A 27,037-nucleotide genomic window follows, 5' to 3' on the forward strand; every position below is an offset into this window, starting at 1 on the left:
TTTCACTGATGTTCTGTGAGCTAGTACAGCTCGAAATGTGTTTGTGTGTATGAAGGATTGGAACCTGAAGGCATAACTAGCCCTGTACTTGGCTGGGCTTTTAAAGAGCTGTCGAGAAAGAAAGCAAGACTAGTGAGTTTTAAGAGAACGGACACACATGCTGATTAAGTTCACACACTGTATGTTTTCTTTTTCCTCTGTGAAATATTCCGAAGGCTGCACTAAAATGACTTTTACTCTAAGCTGGTCCCAATTACTCTACCTTGAAGAATGTCACTTTCTCTTTTTTGCCCTCTCCCTCCTGTAAAGTGTGGCTAGCACAAACCGTGTGACTGTGTGAGTTTGGCCTTTGGTTAGGGAGTAGCAAGCTAACACATCTGCATGTTATTGTGTTTATGCAGTGGTTCCCACCTCTGGCTCTGCCTGGTGTTCTCCTCCCCCTGTTGATTCAGCTCTAGCTCAGCCTTTTTCCTAGACGTCTGGATATGAGACGGATATGAGTCAGTTGATTGCTCTGCAATTGGAGTAAACCTGTAGGCCACATAATGGCACACAATGAGAGACTGAGGCTGGAATTAATTCACTCATAGTCAACCACAATAACATTACTCCTGTGCAGCAACATGTACAGTTTAGGTAATGGAACTACTTAGACAAGGTATACAGATTGAAAAAACACTACTCATTCTGATATACCATGAAAACATTCATACCCACTCGGTGTTATGAAGACCCCCACAATAAATACACTTTGGGAAGAATTAAGCAAAATCCTCCATAGCACATGATTCATATAATTTCCCCCCATCAGCAGTTTGCCGTAGTGTACATTTGATTCAATGTTGCCATTGCTGAGAGAGCCTCCTCTCTCCAGCCTGTCTGGTCTCTTCTCCCATCAACACAGACAGACAGCACATCTGCTGCCTCCGCAACACATGGCTGTCTCCTTCCCTCCATCCCTCCTTCCTTCCTTCCATTCATCCATCCATCCATCCATCCAGGGAAACACTCAACACTCAATTAACATTTCTCCCTGTTTCACTCCTTTCAAATGTAACATTGTTAGCCCGCTGGCACAGAACGTTATGCGCAGGATTCCCCGTCGATGAGAAAATCAAACAATGCTTATTTACACTATGCAGGAATAAGTCATCACCCTCCGTTCATTCCCGGTGGAGGAGTTTATGACAATGAGGGATTATTTTGTTTGACCGCAATAGAAAGTAGATCCAGATGGCGGCACATGTGATGTGAGTGAGGCGGTCATGTGAAACTCAGTCAGTGGAGAGTGGAGATGGAGTGGATAGAAAGAAGTGAGTGCAGCTGTCAGTCCTGTGTTATGGCGATTCAGGACATGTGGCAAACATACATTGATGCAAGTTTCTGTGTGTCAGTCTATATGTGTTTGGATCTGGTCCTCTCATCGTTCAGACAACCTTCTATCAATAATGATAAGATCTCTCTTGCGAAAGAGATTTTATTTAAATGAGACTAACCTGTGTAAATAAAGCTAGATGAAAGATAAATTCACAAACTGTGTTTGAATTGGTAGGTGTTGCTCCCAACCACTGACACAGGGTCAGCTATTTCTCATAATGGTTAAGGTTAGGACTGATATAATTTGATGTTAGAATATAGACTGTTTTTCAGTTTTTATACCCTGTCCTCTCACTGTCTAAACATGCCCTCTCTCCTTCCCTCTCCTCTCCATCTCCCAGAGGTGACAGACCAGGGCAGCAGGCGCGAGCTCAAATCCATGCCCTTCATCAGCTACCTGTCTGGGCTGCTGAAAACCCAGCTACTGACGGAGGACCTGGTGAGCGGTGTGGAGATCCGCTGTGAGGAGAAGGGCAGCTGCCCCTCGGCCTGCCACCTGTGCCATCAGGCAGGCCGCGAGCAGCCCTTGCCCATCCCCGTCCTGCTGGAGGTCAGCCGCATCGTGCCCCTTTACAGCCTGGTGCAGGACAACGTCACCAAGGAGGTGAGGGGGGACGGTGGGAGGGAGGGATGGAGGGGTGGGATGGGAGGAGGGTGGGGAACCCTATACAGTCTGGTGCAAAGGTGAACTTCACCAAATAGGTGAGGATAGAGGGAGGGAGGGACGGAGAGAGGGGGAACAGAGGAAGAGAAGGATAGTGGGAGCAGAATAGGGATGATGGGGGGAGATTCCTCTATAATCTGGTACAGAACTACATCACCAAATAGGTGAGGGAGGGAAGGAGGGAGGCTGTGGAGAGGGAAGGAGGGAGGAAGTGGAGAGAGATGGAGGGAAGGAAGTAGGCAGTGGAGTGGGAAGGAGGGAGGCATTGGAGAGGGAAATAAGAAAGGAGGGAGGTAGTGGAGAGGGAAGGAGGAAAGGAGGGAGACAGTGGAGAGGGGAGGAGGAAAGGAGGGAGGCAGTGGAGAGGGAACTAGGGGAGGAGGGGGGCAGTGGAGAGGGAAGGAGGGAAGAAAGTAGGCAGTGGAGAGGGAAGAAGGGGGGAAGTGGAGAGAGATGGAGGGAGGGAAGTAGACAGTAGAGACGGAAGGAAGTAGGCAGTGGAGTGGGAAGGAAGGAGTCAGTGGAGAGGGAAGGAGGCAGTGGAGAGGGAAGGGAGGAAGTGGAGAGATGGAGTGAAGGAAGTAGGCAGTGGAGTGGGAAAGAGGAAAGGAAGTAGGCAGTGGAGTGGGAAGGAAGGAGGCAGTGGAGAGGGAAGGAGGCAGTGGAGAGGGAAGGGAGGAAGTGGAGAGAGATGGAGTGAAGGAAGTAGGCAGTGGAGTGGGAAGGAGGAAAGGAAGTAGGCAGTGGAGAGGGAAGGGAGGAAGTGGAGAGAGATGGAGTGAAGGAAGTAGGCAGTGGAGAGGGAAGGAGGGAAGGAAGGAGGCAGTGGAGAGGGAAGGAGGGAAGGAAGGAGGCAGTGGAGAGGGAAGGAGGGAAGGAAGGAGGCAGTGGAGAGGGAAGGAGGGAAGGAAGGAGGCAGTGGAGAGGGAAGGATGCAGTGGAGAGGGAAGGAGGCAGTGGAGAGAGATGGAGTGAATGAAGTAGGCAGTGGAGAGGGAAGGAAGGAGGCAGTGGAGAGGGAAGGGAGGAAGTGGAGAGAGATGGAGTGAATGAAGTAGGCAGTGGAGAGGGAAGGAGGAAAGGAAGTAGGCAGTGGAGAGGGAAGGAGGGAAGGAAGGAGGCAGTGGAGAGGGAAGGAAGTAGGCAGTGGAGTGGGAAGGAAGGAGGCAGTGGAGAGGGAAGGGAGGAAGTGGAGAGAGATGGAGTGAATGAAGTAGGCAGTGTAGAGGGAAGGAGGAAAGGAAGTAGGCAGTGGAGAGGGAAGGAGGCAGTGGAGAGGGAAGGGAGGAAGTGGAGAGAGATGGAGTGAATGATGTAGGCAGTGGAGAGGGAAGGAGGGAGGAAGTGGAGAGGGAAGGAGAGAAAGAAATAGGCAGTGGATAGAGATGGAGGAAAGGAGGGAGGCAGTGGAGAGAGATGGAGAAAATGAGGGAGGCAGTGGAGAGGGAAGGAAGGAGGCAGTGGATATGAAAGTAAGGAGGCAGTGCAGAGGAAGGGAAGGAAGGATGGAGTGTGGCAGTGGAGAGGGAATGAGGAAATGAGGGAGGCAGTGGAGAGGCAAGGAGGGGGGTAGTGGAGAGGGAACTAGGGGAGGAGGGAGGCAGTGGAGAAGGAAGGGGGAAAGGAAGTAGGCATTGGAGAGGGAAGAAGGGATGCGGTGGAGAGGGAACTAGGGAATGAGAGAGGCAGTGGAGAGGGAAGGAGAAGGAAGTTGACAGTGGAGAGGAAAGGAAGTAGGCAGTGGAGCGGGAAGGAGAGGGGAAGTAGATAGGGAAGGAGGGAGGCAGTAGATAGGGAAGGAGGGAGGCAGTAGATAGGGAAGGAGGGAAGGAGGGAGGCAGTGGAGTAGAAAGGGGGAAGGAAGTAGGCAGTGGAGAGGAAAGGAAGTAGACAGTGGAGAGGGAAGGAGGGAGGCAGTGGATAGGGAAGGGGAAGGAAGTAGGGAGTGGAAAGGGAGGGGGTAGGCAGTGGAGAGGGAAGGAGGAAAGGAGCGAGACAGTGGAGAGGGAAGGAGGGAGGCAGTGGTGAGGGAGGCGGTGGAGAGGGAAGTAGCAAAGAAGGGAGGCAATGGAGAGAGATGGAGAGAAGGAAGGAAGCAGTGGAGAGCAGAATACACTAGTGGGAGGACTAATAGGAGGACTGGCTCATTGTAATGTCTGAAATAAAATCAATGAAGGAAAGGAGGGAGGCAGTGGAGAAAGAAGGAGGGAAGGAAATAGGCATTGGAGAGGGAAGGAGGGAAGGAAGGAGGCAGTGGAGATGGAAGGAGGGAAGGACGGAGGCAGTGGAGAAGGAAAGAGGGAAGGAAGGAGGCAGTGGATAGGGAAGGAGGAAGGAGGGAGGGAGGCAGTGGAGAGGGAGGAGGCTAGTGGGAGGAGGCTCATTGTAATGTCTGAAATGGAATCAATGGAATGGTACCAAACACATCAATCACAACGTGTTTGACTCCGTTCCATTAATTCCATTCCATCCATTACATTGAGCCATCCTCCTACAGCTCCTCCCACCAGACTTCGCTGGTGGAGACGGATGGAGGGAATGAGGGAGGTAGTAGAGAGAGATGAAGGGAAGGTGAGTGGCAGAGAGGGGGCGATGGGGAGTTAAAGAGCTACGTCACCACGGAGGTGAAGGGAAAGGAGGAGGAGGAGGAGAGAGGGAAAGGGCGATGGTTGGGGATGGTTAGTGGAGGAGAGGTGAGATGGGGGTTTGGGGGGGGGGACAGCCACGTCTAGAATGATATCATGGAATAGGTGAAACAGGGAGGGAGAAAAAGGAGGGTGAAAAAGGAGAGATAGGTGGAAGTGTCAAGACAACAGTATAGTTTACTGGGTGTGAACAGGAATTAAAGCAATTTCATAGAATAAAATTATATTTCAATATAAAATAAACTGGTAAAAATAGATGTGCCATCTGGTCAAAGAGTTCATCCCAAAGTTCATTGTAACTGTACAGGAAATTAAAGAAAATGAAAATATTTTTATAGTTCCATGTCATTTCTTCACACACCCAGTCTTAATGTAGCTGCTTTGATAAGATTACAGTATACAGTATGTTAAGGACATTCTTTCAACACAGTGAACTTGACACAATCATGCTTGGCTGTAGATGTAGTTATCAAAAATCCCCCTAGGTGGAGCAAGTGGGTTACCTTTCAAAATAAACTGGTATTTCGAGAAAGGTGACATCATGGTTTTCTCTTTTGGTGGGGATAAATGCAGAGAGTTGTGTGCGTGCATGTGATTGTGTATAATTTGATGGTTTTCCTTACTCTCTGTGGATTCAACTGTATTGTCTTGTCACGACTGTGTTGTTGTTCTGAGTGACGTTTCCCCCTTGAGAGGAGCCTTTGGTTATTAAACTGGACAAAAATATAAAAGCAACATGCAACAATTTCAAAGATTGTACTGAGTTACAGTTCATATAAGCAAATTTGTCAATTTAAGTAAATACATTTGGCCCTAATCTATGGATTTCACATGACTGGGAATACAGATATGCATATGTTGGTCACAGATACTTAAAAAAAAAGTAGGGGCGTGGATCAGAAAACGAGTCAGTGACCACCATTTGCCTCATGCAGCGCGACACATCTCCTTTCCATAGTTGTCAGGCTGTTGATTGTGGCCTGTGGAATGTTGTCCCATTCCTCCTCAATGGCTGTGCAAAGTTGCTGGATAATGGCGGGAACTGTAACACTCTGTCGGACACGTCGATCCAGAGTATCCCAATCATGCTCAATGGGTGACATGTCTGGTAACCATGCAGGCCATGGAAGAACTGAGACATATTCTGCTTCCAGATCCTTGCGACATGGGGCTGTGCACTATCATGCTAAACATGAGGTGATGTTGGCGGATGAATGGCACGACAATGGCCCTCAGGATCTCGTCACGGTATCTCTGTGAATTCATACCATAACCCCACCGCCACCATGGGGCATTCTGTTCACAACGTTGACATCAGCCAACCGCTCACCCACACGTGGTCTGCTGTTGTGAAGCCAGTTGGACATACTTCCAAATTCTCTAAAATGGCATTTGAGGTGGCTTATGGTAGAGAAATAAACATTAAATTCTCTGGCAACAGCTCTGGTGGACATTCCTGCAGTCAGCATGCAAATTGCATGCTCCCTCAAAACTTGAGAAGTTTGTGGCATTATTGTCCCCAGGACAAGGTGCACCTGCGTAAAGATCATGCTGTTTAATCAGTTTATTGATATGCCACACCTGTCAGGTGGATGGATTATCTTACCAAAGGATAAATGCTCACTAACAGGGATGTAAACAAATTTGTGCTCAAAATAAAAAGAGAATTAAGCTTTTTGTGCGTAATGAACATTTCTGGGATCTTTTATTTCAGCTCATGAAACATGGGACCAACACTTTACATGTTGCGTTTATATTTGTGTTCAGTGTAGATACACTATATATACAAAAGTATGTGGACACCCCTTCATGTAATCTCCATAGACAAACATTAGCAGTAGAAGGGTCTTACTGAAGAGCTCAGTGACTTTCAACGTGGCACCTTCATAGAATGCCACCTTTCCAATAAACCAGTTCGTAAAATTTCTGTCCTACTTGAGCTTCCCCGGTCAACTGTAAGTGTTGTTTTTGTGAAGTGGAAAGGTTTAGGAGCAACAACGGCTCATGCCGCAAAGTGGTAGGCCACACAAGCTCACAGAACGGACCGTCAGTGCTGAAACGCATAGCGTGTAAAAATCGTCTGCCCCCGGTTGCAACACTCCCTACCGAGTTCCAAGCTGCCTAAGAACTGTTCGTTGGGAACTTCATAAAATGGGTTTCCATGGCCGAGCAGCTGCACACAAGACTAAGATCACCATGCACAATGTCAAGCGTTGGCTGGAGTGGTGTAAAGCTCGCCGCCATTGGACTCTGGAGCAGTGGAAATGCTTTAACTGGAGTGATGAATCACGCTTCACCATCTGGCAGTCCGACGGACGAATCTGGGTTTGACGGATGCCAGCAGAACGCTACCTGCATCAATGCATAGTGCCAACTGTAAAGTTTGGTGGAGGAGGAACAATTGTCTGGGGCTGTTTTTCATGGTTCGCGCTAGGCCCCTGAATTACAGTGAAGGGAAATCTTAACGCTACAGCATACAATGACATTCTAGACAATGTTGTGCTTCCAACTTTGTGACAACAGTTAGGGAAAGGCCCTTTCCTGTTTCAGCATGACAATGCCCCCGTGCATAAAGCGAGATCGATACAGAAATGGTTTGTCGAGATCGGTGTGGAAGAACTTGACTGGCTTGCCCAGAGTCCTGACCTCAACCCCATTGAACACCTTTGGTATGAATTGGAACGCCGACTGCGAGCCAGACCTAATGGCCCAACATCAGTGCCCGACCTCACTAATGCTCTTGTGGCTGAATGGAAGCAAGTCCCCGCTGTAATGTTCCAACATCTTGTGGAAAGCCTTCCCATAAAAGTGGAGGCTGTTATAGCAGCAAAGGGGGACCATATTACTGCCCATAATTTTGGAATGAGATGTTCAACGAGCATGTGTACACATGCTTTTTGTCATGTAGTGTACCTGAAGATAGTAATTTTTTGGGAATCTCAACCCTAAGGTGATTTAGCTGAGGGTCTGGGGCCGCTTGATATTTAGTTTACCACGTCATCCCTTGTCTTGTGGAGAGGGAGATGCAATTGGGAGGTCCACTGCACTGTGGTGTGTGTGCGTGTTTGTGTATATGTATTTGTGTATGACTCACCTGTTAACTGGCCTGCATTGGCTCTGGCTCAAAACTGATGAGTTCCGTGCCCTCACATAGACACACACACACACACACACAGAGAGACACACACTCTGCAGAATCCAATGTTTGTCCATAAACGTCCAATTCCGAAGGTTAACTTTATTCATTAAGGTTTGGGATAGGGTTAAAACAAAACAAATATAGGGATTAATTACGAATGGTTAAGGTAAGGGTTAATGTTTGAGATAGGGTTAAAGGTCCAACACAGCTGTTTTTGTCTCAATATAAAATAATTTCCTGTTAACAATTAAGTAACTTTGTGTGATTGTTTTCAATAAAAATGGCCATAAAGAATCAGAAATTACTTCTTAGTAAAGATTAACTTCTCAAGCTAGAATTGTGCGAGGACTGTCTGGGAGTGGTCTGAGTGGGGAGGAGAAAACTGAAAATTATGTCTGTTTTTGGCAGAGAGGTTTAGAACTCTCTTTTCTATTGGTCTAGTGGCCTGTTTTGAAGACATCTCCTGACGTTCTGCTTACCTGGACGGACGTCGAATTTCACAGTAGATCTTGAGCGAACTGGCTGCACAGAGATACACACACAGAGAGAGACACACACACAGACACATACAGCACCACCACCACCACCAACGAGACCATACCGGTCCATGCTCCCCCAATCAAGCATCTAATTACCCTGCCTGACTGACATTACAGCAGGCAGCACAGCAGCAATATCACACACACACACACACATGCACAACAACAAAGATCTCAGCCTGTACGTGCCACTCATAACAAGCGCCTTTCTCAGCCACAAAAAAAACAAGCACAATCAATAGCAGACAGCCCCTAGTGGGCTCTGTCGATACATAACCGTGAGGAAGAGCAAAGTGTCCTCTTTTTCTCCCCCCTCTTCCCTCTGGTGTTCTGGGGACAGGTGGGGAGGCAGACTGCGGTGGATCGCTGGCGAGGGATTATTAGCTTGTTATTGATGTCATCGACCCTACGGAGACAAGCCAGTGCTGCTGTTCTTGGCCGGCTCTCTCAAAGACTCCTGCTTCTATTAGCATAGCAGACACAATGGCCTGGCCATGCATCGCTACTGCACAATAGAGACAGTCCCCTAATTGAGACTGTGCCTTGTGTTTACCCCCCTCCCCCACCCCGACTTAGAAATAGATGGCCATGCAAAATGCTTTCACTAAAATGAGATGAGATTCCATCAGCACAATAAAATAAGGGAATCAGGGTTGTCTATTGTGAAGCGAAAAGGAAAGGATGTTGTCCCTACTCGTGTGCCTATGTGTATAAATCCAGTTTGTATCTCCAGCCATGCATAACTACCTGCTGCTCTCAATGCCTAGCTGCCGTCTAGCATCGGCTGCTGCTGCCCTTACTGCCTCTGACGAGGATTGTCATTTTCCTTCCGTCAATCTGCCCATTACAGAGGTAGACAGGTATTATGTTACTATCTGGAATTATCCATCTGTCTGATTTCTCGAAAACAGCCCTACAGGAAAAATGGGGTGAAGGATTAAAACAACAAATTGTCTGTTCAGGGCCTTCTCGTGTATCAGTTTGATCCTGTTTTCATCCTGGCATTGACATGGCATTCACTGTCCCCCTCCTCACCTCAACAACTCGGGTTCCAGGAAATCATTTTTGAGAAAGAGAAAGAAATAGTCACTCTCTGACTTTGTCTCCAATGCTATGATTACGACAGGGCTAGTTTAAGGATTTGACAAAGAAAAGAGGAGGACAAAAACATTGTTCTTTGAAGCGGTTTTTCATGACATGTTATCTACAAGGTTTATCTCCCAGATGGATAATGACAGAGCCCTCTTACCACCTCTGAGGAAGTGTTGATTCAGGCCTGTTATGAATGTATGTTTCATAACCCCAGATCCTACCCCACACTGAGACTATATCGTACCTATCCTGAGCCCTAACAATAAGCAGTTAGCTATTCTCCCCCTAGAAGAACCCTCCCCTGGCCCTGTTTCAGTGACGGAGCCCAATACCTCAATGGATAAATAAATAAACTCGTGCCAGTAGAGGTTGCCAGCAGGCCTGTGTCCTGCACGGCCCTGATTGAATTATGGCAGACCTTTTGAACAAATTGGCTGTGAGGCTAATGACTCAGAACGCTGTAAATTATGCCGAGTGCCCCCCCCCCCCCCCCCCCCACCAACTTGGCGCCCCCACCACGACACCCACCCCCCACGTATTTTTTTGCTTTCGTAAATGCCGTGTCCTGCACGAGGTGGAGTTCAGACGCAGGTTTGGATCATGCAGCCTCCTTAAATGTGTTCATCTCAGGGTTTAGGGAGAATTAATGAGTTTACAGAGGCGGCCGCTCAACTCTTGTTTTTTTGTGTGCTTTCTGCTGAATCCGAGGAGTTGGGGGTGAGTGATGGGATGAGTCTGGTGATGGTGTAATTGAATGAAAACTGTATTTGTTTGGATGTCTTCTTCAAAAATGCCCCCCGGAAACTGTTTACCCCCAAGTGCACCTAGGCTGCAGAGTTATCCAATAAGCTCTAAGCCTCCCTAAGAAAGGTTACAACAACAGACCTGGCTACTGCCACCTCTAGCTATAATTAGTCACCCCCTAAAAAAGTGTGAAGCCACCGCTTTTGACCAAATTGATTTATTTGAACACGAACAGGCTAGAAACCCACAACACAATGCCATTCAAGTTGCCATTAAGCCTGTATCAAATTAGCTTAGAGCATCCTAAGACCAGCTTGGCTCTCCTAAAACTCAATATGGGCCTGTTATAAGGGTTCCCTAGTGACCTAGCTTCCACCCCAGCCCCCATTAACCCTCCTGTGAACCACCCAATGTCCACTAGTTCCTGGAAGTCCTCCATTCGATGGAGTTCCTAGAAACTGGAGATATAGATGTTCGATCCATTTTTAACGGTATTAACCTGAGTGATCTAGAGAGGTCCTCACCACACCGCACCTCACCACTGTCAAATGCTATGCTGCTATTCTGCTCCTCGCTGACTCTCACCACCCCGTATCCTCCAATAAATCAATAGTGCGGGCCAGCTGGCTAGTGTTGTCACATATTAGCCAGAGAAAATGGACAGTAATGTGGCTGGCGTAGATTATCCAAACAGATTAATATGCTACAAGGTCACCATGATCCCCTGCTCTTCTTGTAAGTGACGATGGCTTTCTACGTAGTGAGTCACACCAGGGTGCCACGGTGTCTGCTGGCTAGTGTGATATGAGAGGATCTGGTGGCGTGGCCCCAAGCAGGATAGGCAGTACACTGCCTGGGGCCATCCGGCAGAGATATATCACACTGGTCAGAGTGGAGAAGAGTGTGTAGAATTGAATCAAATCAAATGAGTGTTCATGAAAATGAGTGTGGAATAGTAGAATGGAAGTGTTAAGAGGGACAAAAGAACCCTGACTCTGAAATCTATAAGTTATTGCTTTGTCATGAAGGCATTACAATAAAGTGCTACACCCTTCTGGCTATTAAAGGCCCAGTGATGTAAAAAAAAAACATGATTTTTCTGTGTTTTATATATATTTCCACACTATGAGGTTTGAGTAGCACTGTGAAATTGTGAAAATTATGATTATGCCCTTTTAGTGTGAGAGCTGTTTGAAAAGGCCGCCTGAATTTTCTGCCTGTTTTGGTGGGATGGCGTTTTGGCCTTCCAAGGTGACTTCACCATTTGGTAAATTAGTTAATAGACCAATACAAAAGAGAGTTTCAAACCTCTCTGCCAATAACATCTGGTTTTTAGTTTCCCCTCTTCACTCAAATCACTCCCAGACAGTCCTAGCAGAATTCTTGCTTGAGAAATTGATATTTGCTAAAAAGCTATGTTGGTTTCTTTTTTTACCATTATAATTGAAAACAATCACAGTAAGGTACTCAATTGTTACCCAGAAATGATTTGATTTTAAGATAAAAATGGCTGCATTGGAACTTTAAGAAAATGTGTCCTTTGTTCTACTTATGTTGTTAGCATACAATCCCACCCCCTTAAGGTGGCCTCCCTGTCTGACACAGGGCATTTTTCATGAAGTGCAAAGCAGTGGGATATCGCTTCCTCCCCACCCCACCCCCAGTAACACTTTCCACAATTTATATGGATTCATCAGTGTTCTGGGAAGAGCATAATCTACTGTTAGTCAATACAGGATAGTGTATCATCCTATCATCCACTGCCATGCAATGACTCGACTAACGGGATTGGACAGATTTTTATTTATTTTTATTTATTTCACCTTCATTTAACCAGGTAGGCCAGTTAAGAACAGGTTCTCATTTACAACTGCGACCTGGCCAAGATAAAGCAAAGCAGTGCGACAAAAACAACAACACAGAGTTACACATAAACAAACGTACAGTCAATAAATACAAAATAAAATAAAAATAGTCAAATCTATGTACAGTGTGAGCAAATGTAGAAGAGTAAGGAGGTAGGCAATAAATAGGCCCTAAAGGTGAAAATAATTACAATTTAGCATTAATACTGGAGTGATAGATGATGATGTGCAAGTAGAGATACTGGGGTACAAAAGAGCAAGAGGGTAAGTAATAATATGGGGATGAGGTAGTCGGGTGTGCTATATACAGATTGGTACAGGTACAGTGATCGGTAAGCTTCTCTGACAGCTGATGCTTAAAGTTAGAGAGGGCGATATAAGACCCCAGCTTCAGAGATTTTTGCAATTCGTTCCAGTCATTGGCAGCAGAGAACCAGAAGGAAAGGCGGCCAAAGGAAGTGTTTGCTTTGGGGATGACTAGTGCAATATACTTGCTGGAGCGTGTGCTATGGGTGGGTGTTGCTATGGTGACCGTTGAGCTGAGATAAGGTGGGGCTTTACCTAGCAAAGACTTATAGATGACCTGAGCCAGTGGGTTTGGCGATGGATATGTAGTGAAGGCCAGCCAACGAGAGCATACAGGTCGCAGTGGTGGGTAGTATATGGGGCTTTGGTGATAAAACGCACGGCACTGTGATAGACTGCATCCAATTTGCTGAATTAGAGTGTTGGGGGCTATTTTGTAAATGACATCGCCGAAGTCAAGGATCGGTAGGATAGTCAGTTTTACGAGGGTATGTTTGGCGGCATGAGTGAAGGAGGCTTTGTTGCGAAATAGGAAGCCGATTCTAGATTTAATTTTGGATTGTTGCAGGGGGTGCTGAGATGTTGGTCAGGGTAGGGGTAGCCAAGTGGAAAGCATGGCCAGCCGTGGAAAAATGCTTATTAAAATGGTGGTGACAGTGTTTCCTATCCTCAGTGCAGGAGGCAGCTAGGAGGAGGTGCTCTTATTCTCCATGGACTTTACAGTGTCCCAATTTTGGGGGGGATTAGTGCTACAGGAAGCAAATTTCTGTTTGAAAAAGCTAGCCTTAGCTTTCCTAACTGACTGAGTGTATTTGTTCCTGACTTCCCTGAAAAGTTGCATATCGCGGGGGCTATTCGATGCTAATGCAGAATGCTACAGGACGTTTTTCTGGGGTGAACCAAAGGCTGCATATGTTCTTAGTTCTTTTGAATGGGGCATGCTTATTTAAGATGGAGAGGAAAGCACTTTTGAAGAGCAACCAGGCATCCTCTACTGATGGGATGAGGTCAATATCCTTCCAGGATACCCGGGCCAGGTCGATTAGAAAGGCCTGCTCGCTGAAGTGTTTTAGGGAGCATTTGACAGTGATGAGGGGTGGTCGTTTGACTGCGGACCCAGTACGCACACAGGCAATGAGGCAGTGATCGCGGAGATCCTGGTTGAAGACTGCAGAGGTGTATTTAGAGGGCAGGATGGTCAGGATGATATCTAAAAGGGTGCCCATGGTTACTGATTTGGGGTTGTACCTGGTAGGTTTCTTGATGATTTGTGTGAGATTGAGGGCATCTTGCTTAGATTGTTGGACGGCCAGGGTGTTAAGCATGTCCAAGTTTAGATCACCTAACAGTACGAACTCTGAAGATAGATGGGGGGCGATCAATTCACATATGGTGTTCAGGGCACAACTGGGGGCCGAGGGGGGTCTATAACAAGCGGCAATGGTGAGAGACTTGTTTCTGGATAGGTGGATTTTTAAAAGTAAAAGCTCAAATTGTTTGGGCACAGACCTGGATAGTATGACAGAACTCTGCAGGCTATATCTGCAGTAGATTGCAACTTCGCCCACTTTGGCAGTTCTATCTTGTTGGAAACTGTTATAGCTAGGGATGGAAATTTCAGGATTTTTGGTGGCCTTCCTAAGCCAGGATTCAGACATGGCTAGGACATCCGGGTTGGCGGAGTGTGCATAAAAGTGAATAAAACAAACTTAGGGAGGAGGCATCTAATGTTAACATGCATGAAACCAAGGCTTTTACGGTTACATAAGTCAACAAATGAGAGCATCTGGGGAATGGGAGTGATGCTGGGGGCTGCAGGGCCTGGGTTAACCTCTACATCACCAGAGGAACAAAGGAGGAGTAGGATAAGAGTACGGCTAAAGGCTAAAAGAACTGGTCGTCTAGTGCGCTCGGAACAGAGAGTAAAAGGAGCAGGTTTCTGGGCGCAGAAGAATAGATTCAAGGCATAATGTACAGACAAGGGTATGGTAGGATGTGAGTACAGTGGAGGTAAGCCTAAGCATTGAGTGACGATAAGAGATGTTTTGTATCTAGAGGCACCATTTAAGCCAGGTGCGGTCACCGCATGTGTGGGGGGTGGAACATAAGGGCTAGCTAAGGTATATTGAGCAGGGCTGGAGGCTCTACAGTGAAATAAGACAAAAGGTACTGACCAAAACAGCAATAGAGAAGGTATATTGACGTTAGGGAGAGGCATGTGTAGCCGAGTGATCATAGGGTCCAGTGAGTAGCTAGGCGAGCTGTAGGCATGGCGATTCAGACAGCTAGCAGGCCGGGGCTAGCAGCAGGCTAGCAGATGGGCCTCAGGGGAACGTCGCAACGGGAGAGTATGTTGAAACCCCCTTGGATGGTTACGTCGGCAGACCAGTCGTGATGGATCGGCGGGGCTCCGTGTCGGCAGCAAAGGGTCCAGGCCAATTGGCAGAAGAGGTATTGAAGCACAGGAATTATCTGATGGAAATCTTCGGCTAGCTGGGAGAAGGGCCTAGCTTGAGGTTAGCTCCAGGCTAACTGGTGCTTGCTTCAGGACAGAAACCCCCTCGGACGGTTACGTTGGTAGACCAGTCGTGATCGATAGGTGGAGCTCCGTGTCGGCAGCAAAGGGTCCAGGCCAATTGGCAAAAGAGGTAATCGAAGCCCAGGGATTGCTTGATGGAATCTCTTCGGCTAGCCAGGAGATGGGCCTAGTTCGAGGCTAGCTCCAGGCTAACTGGTTCTTGCTTCGAGACAGAGACATTAGACAAGAGTAGCCACTCAGATGATCCAGAGTAAAGGTTCAGAGCTTGCGGTAGGAATCCGGAGATGTGATAGAGAAAAGCAGTCCGATATTGGGTGAGGCGGGTTGCAGGAGAGTATATTCAGTCCGTAGATGGAAAATTAGATTTAAAAAAAAAGAACACAAATATATACTAAATATATACGAAGAAAAATTATATATACAAGGGACGGGAAAAAACAATCAAAACAGACATCCCCACTGCTACGCCATCTTGGATATAACAGGATGCAGTTCTGCCCCGTGTTTTAGCTGCATGCAGAATTGTGCCAGGTCATGTGGAGGGATTTTCCTGTGTCACATATTTTGTTATATTCTAAACATGCTTGACTTATTAACACTTCCCATGTATCCCTAAAAGGCTCCTGTCTGTTCTGTTGTTGTTTTTTGGTTGGTGTTACCTCAGTTGAGACTGGATTGCATTACTCTTTGAAACGTTAACACAGGGCCGTAATCGGTTTGAAACGTTAACACAGGGCCGTAATCGGTTTGAAACGTTAACACAGGGCCGTAATCGGTTTGTCTATGTTTCAGTTGTGAGTGCAGCTGTGCAGTCAAGCAAGGCCGGCCAGAGCTGGGGTCTCCGCCCAGCCTCCCACAGCATTTGAGATAATTTCTCATGTTTGTCTATGAGTCTGCATGCATGTGCTTCCCAAAGGCTTCCTGTTGTGTTTGCTGACGGCCTGGTTCCCATTGACTGAGGTGCGGACTGTAGAGGAGTTAATTCTCTCTCTCTCTCCCTCTCTCCCTCTCTCTCTCTCTCTCGCTCTCTCTCTCTCTCTCTCTCTCTCAGCCAACAATCAGCCACATGGTTGGCATGGGATCTCATTATCTCAAGAAATGCAATCACTTTCATCCCCATTTAATTTCTCTAACCTTGTCTGTCACTCTCAGGAAAGTCATTATATGGTTGCTGTGGATGGCAGTGTTGGCTAGGGCCGAGTGCGCTCCCCCCTAATATGGGTTCATTCTGCTGGCTCATTTAGAGGGGGTTGTGTTGGAGAGTAAATAGGGGGAAAGACCTGACTGACTAACGGCTGGAGGCCTGTTGATCCTATACGGCTCGCTAGAGGCAACCCAGCCTATCTCCCTTACATTACACTAAAAGAATACACACTGTCTTCTCCTTTCTCAGTTTTTCTCTGGCTCTGTTTTTTAAATTCCGTTTCCTCTCCTTTTCTTTCTTTCGCTGTGCTTCAGTCATTCTTTTTTCCTCTCTCTTTATCTCTTGCTGCACAGTCTGTCTTGCTGCTGCACTGTCCAGAGCTGAATCCACAGCACTAAGTGAGTGAGGCTGGGGAACTCAGTTTCCATGAGCTTTTAGAGCTAACGATGCTACCGTAGTTTCATGGGATGCCAACATCGGCTTCTGGAGGCATTCCATTCTCAGTGTCTGCCTCTATATGGCCTGACCTGGTTTCATCTCGATATCCATATCAAATACTGAAATTCACATCACAAATCATCTTTGGTGCTTCTCCAGTGAAAGAGAATGACCACATCTGCTTGTGTGTATGTAGGTTGTTCTTAAATTGCGATGGCATTTGGCCATGACATTTTGGGGGAAAATGTGTTAATTTATCTATAATTATTTATTTTGGTTAAGTTTATTTGGGTACATCTTCCCATTCTAAATCAACTAATATGGCAACTTTTGACTTAAAATTATTTTAACCATTCTCAAAAAATGTATTTGTCACATGCTTCGTAAACAACAGGTATGGACTAACACTGAAATGCTTACTTATGGGCCCTTCCCAACAATGCAGGGAGAAAAGTAAAGCACGTAATAATAAAAGTAGTAATAGATACACAATGAGTAATGATAACTTATATATACAAGGGGTACCAGTACCAAGTCAATGTGCAGGGGTACGAGGTAATTGAGGTAGATATGTGCATATACAGTTGAAGTCGGAAGTTTACATACACTTAGATTGGTGTCATTAAAACTTGTTTTTCAACCACTCCACAAATTTCTTGTTAACAAACTATAGTTTTGGCAAGTCGGTTAGGACATCTACTTTGTGCATGACTCAAGTAATTTTTCCAACAATTGTTTACAGACAGATTATTTCACTTATAATTCACTGTATCACAATTCCAGTGGGTCTGAAGTTTACATACACTAAGTTGACTGTGCCTTTAAACAGCTTGGAAAATTCCAGAAAATGATGTCATGGCTTTAGAAGCTTCTGATAGGCTAATTGACATCATTTGAGTCAATTGGAGGTGTGCCTGTGGATGTATTTCATGGCCTACCTTCAAACTCAGTGCCTCTTTGCTTGACATCATGGGAAAATCAAAAGAAATCAGCCAAGACCTTAGAATTGTTTAGGGGGACCTCCACAAGTCTGGTTCATCCTTGGGAGCAATTTCCAAACGCCTGAAGATACCACGTTCATCTGTACAAACAATAGTACGCAAGTATAAACACCATGGGACCACGCAGCCGTCATACCGCTCAGGAAGGAGACGCGTTCTGTCTCCTAGAGATGAACGTACTTTGGTGCGAAAAGTGAAAATCAATCCCAGAACAACAGCAAAGGACCTTGTGAAGATGCTGGAGGAAACACGTACCAAAAATAATTTTTATTTACATCAAGTGATTTATAAAGTTCTCAATGAATATGTACAGTTTTCATATATAAATAGGACATATGGAATGTCATTTACACATTACTATATCCACAGTAAATCAAGTCCTATATCGACATGAACTGTTTGGCCATAATGACCATGTTTGGAGGAAAAAGGGGGATGCTTGCAAGCCAAAGAACACCATCCCAACCGTGAAGCATGGGGGTGGCAGCATCATGTTGTGGGGGTGCTTTGCTGCAGGAGGGACTGGTGTACTTCACAAAATAGATGGCATCATGAGGAAGGGAAATTATGTGCATATATTGAAGCAACATCTAAAGACATCAGTCAGGAAGTTAAAGCTTGGTTGCAAATGGGTCTTCCAAATGGACAATGACCCCCAAGCATACTTCCAAAGTTGTGGCAAAATGGCTTAAGGACAACAAAGTCAAGGTATTGGAGTGGCCATCACAAAGCCCTGACCTCAATCCTATAGAAAATGTTTGGGCAGACCTGAAAAAGCATGTGCGAGCAAGGAGGCCTACAAACCTGACTCAGTTACACCAACTCTGTCAGGAGGAATGGGCCAAAATTCACCCAACTTATTGTGGGAAGCTTGTGGAAGGCTAGCCGAAACGTTTGACCTAAGTTAAACAATTTAAAGGCAATGCTACCAAATACTAATTTAGTGTATGTAAACTTCTGACCCCCTGGGAATGTGATGAAAGAAATAAAAGCTGAAATAATTCTGTCTACTATTATTCTGACATTTCACATTCAGGGAATTTTTACTAGGATTAAATTATGAAAAACTGAGTTTAAATGTATTTGGCTAAGGTGTTTGTAAACTTCCGACTTCAACTGTAACTAGGAATAAAGGGGCAGATAGTAAACAGAAGCAGCAGCGTATGTGATGAGTGAAAGAGGTTTGTTCAAAAAGGGTCAATGCAGTTAGTCCGGGTAGCTTTTTGGTTAACTATTTAACAAACTATTTAGCACTCTTATGGCTTGAGGGTAGAAGCTGTTCAGGGTCCTGTTGGTTCCAGACTTGGTGCATCTGTACTGCTTGCCGTGCGTTAGCCCAGTTAGTCTGTTCTCTGCTATCTACATTGTGTCCCGCCACCCACCACCCCCACTCTTTTACGCTACTGCTACTCTCTGTCCATCATATATGCATAGTCACTTTAACCATATCTACGTGTACATACTACCTCAATCAGCCTGACTAACCGGTGCCTGTATGTAGCCTCGCTACTGTATATAGCCTCGCTACTGTATATAGCCTCGCTACTGTTATTTTTCACTGTCTTTTTACTGTTGTTTTTATTTCTTTACTTACCTATTGTTCACCTAATAACTTTTTTGCACTATTGGTTAGAGCCTGTAAGTAAGCATTTCACTCTAAGGTCTACACCTGTTGTATTCGGCACACGTGACAAATAAACTTTCATTTGATTTGATTTGACTTGGGTGGCTGGAGTCTTTGACAATTTTTCGGGCCTTCCTCTGACACCGCCTGGTATAGAGGCCCTGAATGGCAGGGAGTTCTGCCCGAGTTATGTACTGGGCTGTACACACTACTCTCTGTTGCACCTTACGGTCAGATGCCAAGCAGTTAATACCACGCGTTGATGCAGCCAGTCAAGATGTTCTAAATGGTGCAGCTGTAGAACTTTTTGAGGATTTGAGGTCCATGCCAAATACTTTCAGCCTCCGGAGTGGGAAGAGGCATTGTCGTGCCCTCTTCACAACTGTGTTGTTGTGTTTGGACCATGATAGATCCTTAGTGATGTGGACACGCTCAGCCCTCCGTTTACTGTAGTCCATGATCAGCTCCTTCGTCTTGCTGATGTTGTTGTCCTGGCGTAATGAAACGTAATGAAGGTATTGGAGTCATGCACGGCCACACAGTCGTGTTTAAACAGAGAGTACAGGAAGGGACTAAGCACGCACCCCTGAGAGGCACCTGTGTTGAGGGTCAGCATGGCGGATATGTTGTTGCCTCACCTCACCACCTGGGGCGTCCCGTCAGGAAGTCCAGGATCCAGTTGCAGAGGTAGGTATTCGGTCCCAGGGTCCTTAGCTTAATGATGAACTTGGAGCGCACTATGGTGTTGAACGCTGAGCTGTAGTCAATGAACAGCATTCTCACCTAGGTGTTCCTTTTGTCCAGTGGGAAAGGGCAGTGTGTAGTGCAATAGAAATTGCGTCATCTGTGAATCTGTTGGGGGGGGGGGGGTTATGCAAATTTGAGTGGGTCCAGGGTGGGATGATGGTTTTGATGTGAGCCATGAACAGCCTTTCAAAGCATTTCATGGCTACAGATGTGAGTACTACGGGGCGATAGTCATTTAGATAGGTTACCTTGGCGGTCTTGGGCACAAGAACTATGGTGGTCTGCTTGAAACATGTAGGTATTACAGACTGGGTCAGGCAGAGGTTGCATAATACATCGAATTAGCATAATAAAACATCCCCATCACAATTCATCTGTTTAAGCTAGATATCTTTTTTTTGTTGCATTGGCTGCGTCTCAATCAACCGCTTCCGCCTACGTCGCCCTTCCGCGTCTGTGGTGAAAGGTGGCAGAGCTAGAGCGGTGTTTGTCTGACCATGAGACATCTTCATGAGACGGTCTTCACACGAAAATGTCTGGTTTGGCCTGCAAAAAAAGCATGGTTTGGTCTACAAAAATATCATGACCCTTCTATGGAAAGATGAGACTCACACGAACACGATGCTCTATGACCCCCCACAAGCATCACGGGACTCGTCTGAAGTGCCAACTTTTGTATGTAGCATCCGAACAGTTTTGGCTAAATGCTGAAATGGAAAGGCGAGTCTCTCACGAACACGTACATGTTGGTTATTTTGCTCAAGGATGTCCACAAGCCTCACAAGACTGCTCTGAAGGTAGCCGGGTACCAGATCAAAAAATGAATGGAAGTATATATGAAAGCGGCAGCTCTAGCCTTTAGCTCAGTGCGGGTGTTGCCTGTAATCCATGGCTTCTGATTGAGATATGTATGTATGGTCACTGTGAGGCCCATACACAGCACATGCACAGATACTATGTGAGAGCGAAATCTTGCATCTCGCTCATCTCAATATCTGCGGTGCTGCTCTAAATAGTTTTGTTAACTTTCTAGTGTTCAATAATAGATAGATATTCGATCAACCAATCAGCCGTCTGCTCGCATTTATATGTTTAATGACCGTTGTACGCCCACACCATTTTCTTGTTTGGGTACACCCACACCATTCCAAAATAGAAAAGCTGCTTTTTAACTATATTTATTTTGGAAGGAAAACTATTTCACTCATTTTATAGAAATCTGGACAGTTACTTTAAGGTGATGTTTTGCAGTTTGAAGGACTTGCCTTATGTTTTATTATTGATAAACAGTTCAATACAAACAAACACATGTATGATGTGTATCTGTCATTTTAAAGTGTTTTTCATTGTTGCAAAGTCGAGTAATGCTAATGCCACTGCAATTCAAGAATGACCTGCGTGTGTGTGTGTGTGAGTCATTTTTTGTGTGCGTGTGTGCATGTCAATGCTTGCATGTGTGTGTGTATGTTTCTTTGTTTGTGGTGGTGTGTTGATAGGGTGGTTGGGGTTAGGGGAATACAGAAGACATCGGAGAATCACTCTCCTCTGGATGACTGACTAAGTGTTATGGCTTATTGGGAGGCTTCCTTTGGCTTTGTTGGCTTTATGATTGGACGGGCCTGTTGCTCAGCGTTAATGTTTCCGGATGTTCTCCGGTGTGTCTGTGCCGTGCGTCTCTTAGCCGTCCGTGCAGAGCGGCACTGCCAACCAATTACCGTACATAAATAACTAAGTGCTCCATTGATTGGCCGGTGTGACGGGGAGCCAAAGTGCCTGCGAACTCCCCTGAACTCTGCTTTAGACATGCCCGTGGCTTGGCACAGCACTGACGTCACCTTATTTTATTGACATTTGGTTGGCCTTCAGGGATGATCATGATGGTGCCCTTTATTTTGTTGATGAAACAGCACAATTTAGTTGGAGATAGAAAGAGTTGGAGTGATACACGAGCATGATCTTGGCGATGTTTCGGTTTATTGAGATTGAGGAAATGCACTTTTTTGGCCTTTTAGCCCTTTCCTTGGTAGAAACTTGAAAACTTTGGAGACAGAAACGTACGACATTCTCTCTCTGTCTCTCTCACTCTCTGTCTCCTTCACTTTCTTTTTTTTCTTCTCTCTCTCACACACACACACACACACACACACACACACACACACACACACACACACACACACACACACACACACACACACACACACACACACACACACACACACACACACACACACACACACACACACACACTGACCTTTGTGTCACCATTCCCAATTACCACAAGACAGGAACATGTCAGTTACATCGCCAAGCTTACTCACTCGTGTATCATCAGACCATCACCGCCCGACTCTTCCTGTTGTGGAGGTAAGAAACTTGAGCCCCCCGTGTGTGACTGTGACGATGCCGGGGGGTACGTCGGTAGGGGGGAGAAGAGGGAAACGTAGAGGTGTAGGAACAGACATCCTGGAGCCTGGATGACTCAGAGTGTCACAGAAGGGCAACGTACAGAAAATAATTGCAATTTTCTCACCTGTTACCTTTCGTAGGCGTTCAAGAGCGCCACCATGAGCTCATACTGGTGCACAGGCAAGGGCGATGTCATCGACAACTGGTGTCGCTGTGACCTGAGTGCCTTCAGTAAAGACGGCCTTCCCAACTGCAGTCCCCTGAGGAAGCCTGTGTAAGTCAGAGCCTACCTCATATCTATCCAACCCTAGGGAGAACTGTTGGAGGTCTGAGACTAACCTTTAATTGTGTCAGTTGTTCCCAACACCCCCGGTGCTCACTCCCATGAAAGAACATTGTGTCTTGTTCTCTTACCCCAGCTTTGTTGTGAGTCATCATACACCCCAGCTATTGTAACCCTCAGAACTTTTGGAGAGGCACTGAATAGACAATGGCTCTCCAGTGGATTTCCACATTAAATTTAATGGACCTACTTGCTTGTTTGATTTGTCGAATGGATACATTGAGGATTCCAACTTGCTCTCCATATCTGGTCTAAACATTTTATTAACAGACTCTTAGGGCTGGTTTCCCCAACACAGAGTAAGCCTGGTCCTGGACTAAAAAACTATTTCAACTGAGATTCTTTATTGAACATGCTTTTTAGTCCAGGTGTAAGCTTAATGTGCCCAGGAAACTAGTCCCCAGTGTCAGTTGACTTCTCATATTGTTATTGTATTAAAGTGAACCACCTTTCCTCCCCTCTCTCTCTCTCTCTCTCTCTCTCTCTCTCTCTCTCTCTCTCTCTCTCTCTCTCTCTCTCTCTCTCTCTCTCTCTCTCTCTCTCTCTCTCTCTCTCTCTCTCTCTCTATCTCTCTCTCTCTCTCTCTCTCTCTCTCTCTCTCTCTCTCTCTCTCTCTCTGTCTCTCTGTCTCTCTGTCTCTCTGTCTCTGTCTCAGGCTTAGACTGGCCCCTCACCTGGAACCCTCCAGCACCATGGTGGCCCTGGAGTGGTTGGATGTGGAGCCACTGATTGGCTACAAGGTCTCCGATTACATCATCCAGCACAAGCGGGTGGAGGACCCCTCAGAGGCAGAGATCTACACAGGTAGGTAGGCCGCTGGTAGCTACATAAATTACACATGATAAACATTATCAACTTATGGTTCCAACAACCTTACAGTATATTTCACTTTGGTCCCACCGACATCAGTTATTGACAGTTGTTTATCCTTTAAGAAAGCCGTAGGGACACTAATGAGTTGATTTACCAGTGACCTGCCACATTATCTAACTTGTTGCTCTGCTGATCTGTGGAGGCCTGCCCTTTGTCATTATCTCACAGACAAGGTTAGACACTCAGTGGGTGAAACCGGAGGGAAGAACGGATGGATGAGAGGACATTTGACAGGAGCCATAATTGCCACTGACCCCTAAGTCTGGGGGAGTGAGTCAGAGCTTTGGGTGGTAGGGATTTAATAAAGGAGAAGAGATGAGGTACGGCGGTGGAAGTCGGCTTTAGTCATCGGCCACGCGTGTGGCAGGAATAGGGCAATTGGCGTGTGTGACTCATTTCAGTGTCCGAGCAGTCCAGGATACAGATGAGAACATAATTTCTTTCTCTCAATTTATCTCTTGATTCTATGGTATGTCTCTTTCACTCCCTCTGTTGCTATCTCTCTCTCTCTCTCTCTCTCTCTTTCTAACTCTTACTCAACTTCCTCCAGAATGCAGAGAAAGTTGGACTGACATTGACTTGTCTGTAGTAAAAAAAACATACTTTTATTGCTTTAATGTGTGTGTGGATTCCCTGAAACACATGTGGCGGTAACAACAAAGGATTTCAGTGATGGGCGAGTCTTCAATTCCCAGCTATCATCTTAGTGTGTGTAATCAAGGGGAGAGAAGCATTGGCATGGCATCTCTCAGGTTCTCTCTATTGGAAACATCCTCTGGATCATCTATCATAAACCATAAAAACACCCGTCTGAGTGGCTCCCAGTTTTACAGGAGAGATGGAATCAAACCCTCTATTGTTCTCCAAACTGGGTGGATCAGCCGTGCTGATACAAAGTTGGACATGGTCGAAGATGGGGGATTTATGGAATAATGGGGACATATACTCTCCAAGACTTTGGAAAAGTAGTGATACCCTAACCTGAATAGGGGAAAGACAACAAGTGTCAGCGAGTTCAGATGCTGCGACAGCAACCAGGACTAGTATGTTTTTTTGTCTCTATACCCACCTTGCATTGAAGTCCTTTCTAGGGGCATAAAAAGTGTAGTAGTTTTATTTTACTTTAAAAACAGAACTGGGATAGATATGAACGGCAGGTATTGAACTTCAGCCCCAGTCCCTGATCACCTGCAGGCTTTAAACCACAGATGAGACTTCCACAGAGAAGCACTGGACGATCAAAAGCACACCGCTCTGATCTGGGCCACACACCAGCTTTCATACACCTGCCAAGTCATTGAGTGCTCTTCAAAACTGGAGTCAGTTTAATACCTCATATATCTGAAGTTTTGTAACAGGTATGAGACCTTCGAGTAGTTAAATCTATTGGACACTAAATGTCTTTTCCATTAAAAAAGATACCTACATCGGCAAAAAATGTAAGTCTAGGGGCTTCAGGCCGTATCGTGTTGGTCAGCTGAAGCAACATCTACGTCAAGTTGTTTTATACAGATGATATCAGCTAGCCTATGTCAAAAGGATTTGTTGGGCTTGGAAAGACTTCCCTATATTTGGAGGTATTGAGACAGGATTGGATGGATTCCACCTTGGGTTAAAAACTCAGAAAGACAATGATATTCTAGTCTTCACCTGACCCGCACCTTGGGAGTTTTGAGGGTTTTAGGACGTGTGTACATTGTCCTCAGTATAACCTTCTACAACTCCCTGCTTTCTATTCCCTATTCCCTGGTGACATTTACTCCCGTGACTTCAACTGTACTACTCCCTTCTTCTATCTGGATTATCTTGTTCTTTGGGAGGCTTAGTGAGATCAAGCTGTTGCACCACCGCCAAACCATCAGCACCTAGTTCCCTTTTCAATCCTCAAATCTGTCTTCAGATCCCTGGCAGACCATCAGTCACCCTTGGGTCTCCACAGGTAAGGGCACGAGACCCAGGATCAGAGCCTGAAGAAGAGCCTCAGAGCCCAATATCCTTCTATGCTTCTAAGCACCCAAATCCACCTTCCTCTCTTATTGTTTACCTCTTCTCTTAGAGATGGTTGTCACCCCCCCTGTCCTTTATTAGACAAACATAATTTCTTCTCCCTCTTCTATTCATTTTTGAATGGCAGGTAGTGCCATGACCTATTGGCTTTGTTCAAGTAAAAGCGGCAGTGATTTTTTACATTTCTTTTTTATTTCACCTTTATTTAACCAGGTAGGCTAGTTGAGAACAAGTTCTCAATTGCAACTGCGACCTCGCCAAGATAAAGCATAGCAATTCGACACATACAACACCACAGAGTTACACATGGAATAAATAAAACATACAGTCAATAATACAGTAGAAAAAAAGAACAACAAGTCTAAATAGAGTGAGTGCAAATGAGGTAAGATAAAGGAGTTAAGGCAATAAATAGGCCAATTAAACACTGGAATGGTAGATGTACAGAAGATGAATGTGCAAGTAGAGATACTGGGGTGAATAAATAAATACAGTATGGGGATGAGGTAGATAGATGGGCTGTTTACAGATGAGCTATGTACAGGTGCAGTGATCTGTGAGCTGCTCTGACAGCTCTGAGTGCATCCAATTTGTTGAGTAGAGTGTTGGAGGCTATTTTATAGATGACATCGCCGAAGTCGAGGATTGGTAGGATGGTCAGTTTTACGAGGGTATGTTTGGCAGCATGAGTGAAGGATGCTTTGTTGCGAAATAGGAAGCCAATTCAAGATTTAATTTTGGATTGGAGATGCTTAATGTGAGTCTGGAAGGAGAGTTTACAGTCCAACCAGACACCTAGGTATTTGTAGTTGTCCACGTATTCTAAGTCAGAGTTGTCCAGAGTAGTGATGCTGGACGGGCGGGCAGGTGCGGGCAGTGATCGATTGAATAGCATGCATTTAGTTTTACTTGCATTTAAGAGCAGTTGGAGGCCACGGAAGGAGAGTTGTATGGCATTGAAGCTCGTCTGGAGGTTAGTTAACACAGTGTCCAAAGAGGGGCTAGAAGTATACAGAATGGTGTCGTCTGCGTAGAGGTGTATCAGAGAATCACCAGCAGTAGAGCGACATCATTGATGTATACAGAGAAGAGAGTTGGCCCGAGGATTGAACCCTGCACCCCCATAGAGACTGCCAGAGGTCCGGACAACAGGCCTTCCGATTTGACACACTGAACTCTATCAGAGAAGTAGTTGGTAAACCAGGCGAGGCAATCATTTGAGAAACCAAGGCTATTGAGTCTGCCGATAAGAATATGGTGATTGACAGAGTCGAAAGCCTTGGCCAGGTCGATGAATACGGCTGCACAGTAATGTCTCTTATTGATGGCGGTTATGATATCGTTTAGGACCTTGAGTGTGACTGAGGTGCACCCATGACCAGCTCTGAAACCAGAACCGGAGAAGGTACGGTGGGATTCGAAATGGTCGGTAATCTGTTTGTTTACTTGGCTTTCGAAGACCTTAGAAAGAGAGGGTAGGATAGATATAGGTCTGTAGCAGTTTGGGTCTACCGCGGCAGCTTTCCAATCTTTGGGAATCTCAG

The 27,037-nt window shown here is 45.8% G+C and overlaps 1 protein-coding gene across 2 annotated transcripts in view; it reads left to right on the plus strand.

Moving 5' to 3' along the window:
* Positions 1-27,037, plus strand: part of LOC139543999 (astrotactin-2-like) — a 450,311-nt gene that overhangs the window by 345,570 nt on the left and 77,704 nt on the right. For both annotated transcript variants that reach the window (XM_071350635.1, XM_071350634.1), the window contains 3 exons: positions 1,719-1,981; positions 22,411-22,544; positions 23,269-23,417. In XM_071350635.1, coding sequence (XP_071206736.1) covers positions 1,719-1,981; positions 22,411-22,544; positions 23,269-23,417 — 546 coding nt within the window. The remainder of the gene's footprint in view (positions 1-1,718; positions 1,982-22,410; positions 22,545-23,268; positions 23,418-27,037) is intronic.

Source organism: Salvelinus alpinus, chromosome 18 (assembly GCF_045679555.1).
Source record: "Salvelinus alpinus chromosome 18, SLU_Salpinus.1, whole genome shotgun sequence".
NCBI classification, from domain to species: domain Eukaryota; kingdom Metazoa; phylum Chordata; class Actinopteri; order Salmoniformes; family Salmonidae; genus Salvelinus; species Salvelinus alpinus.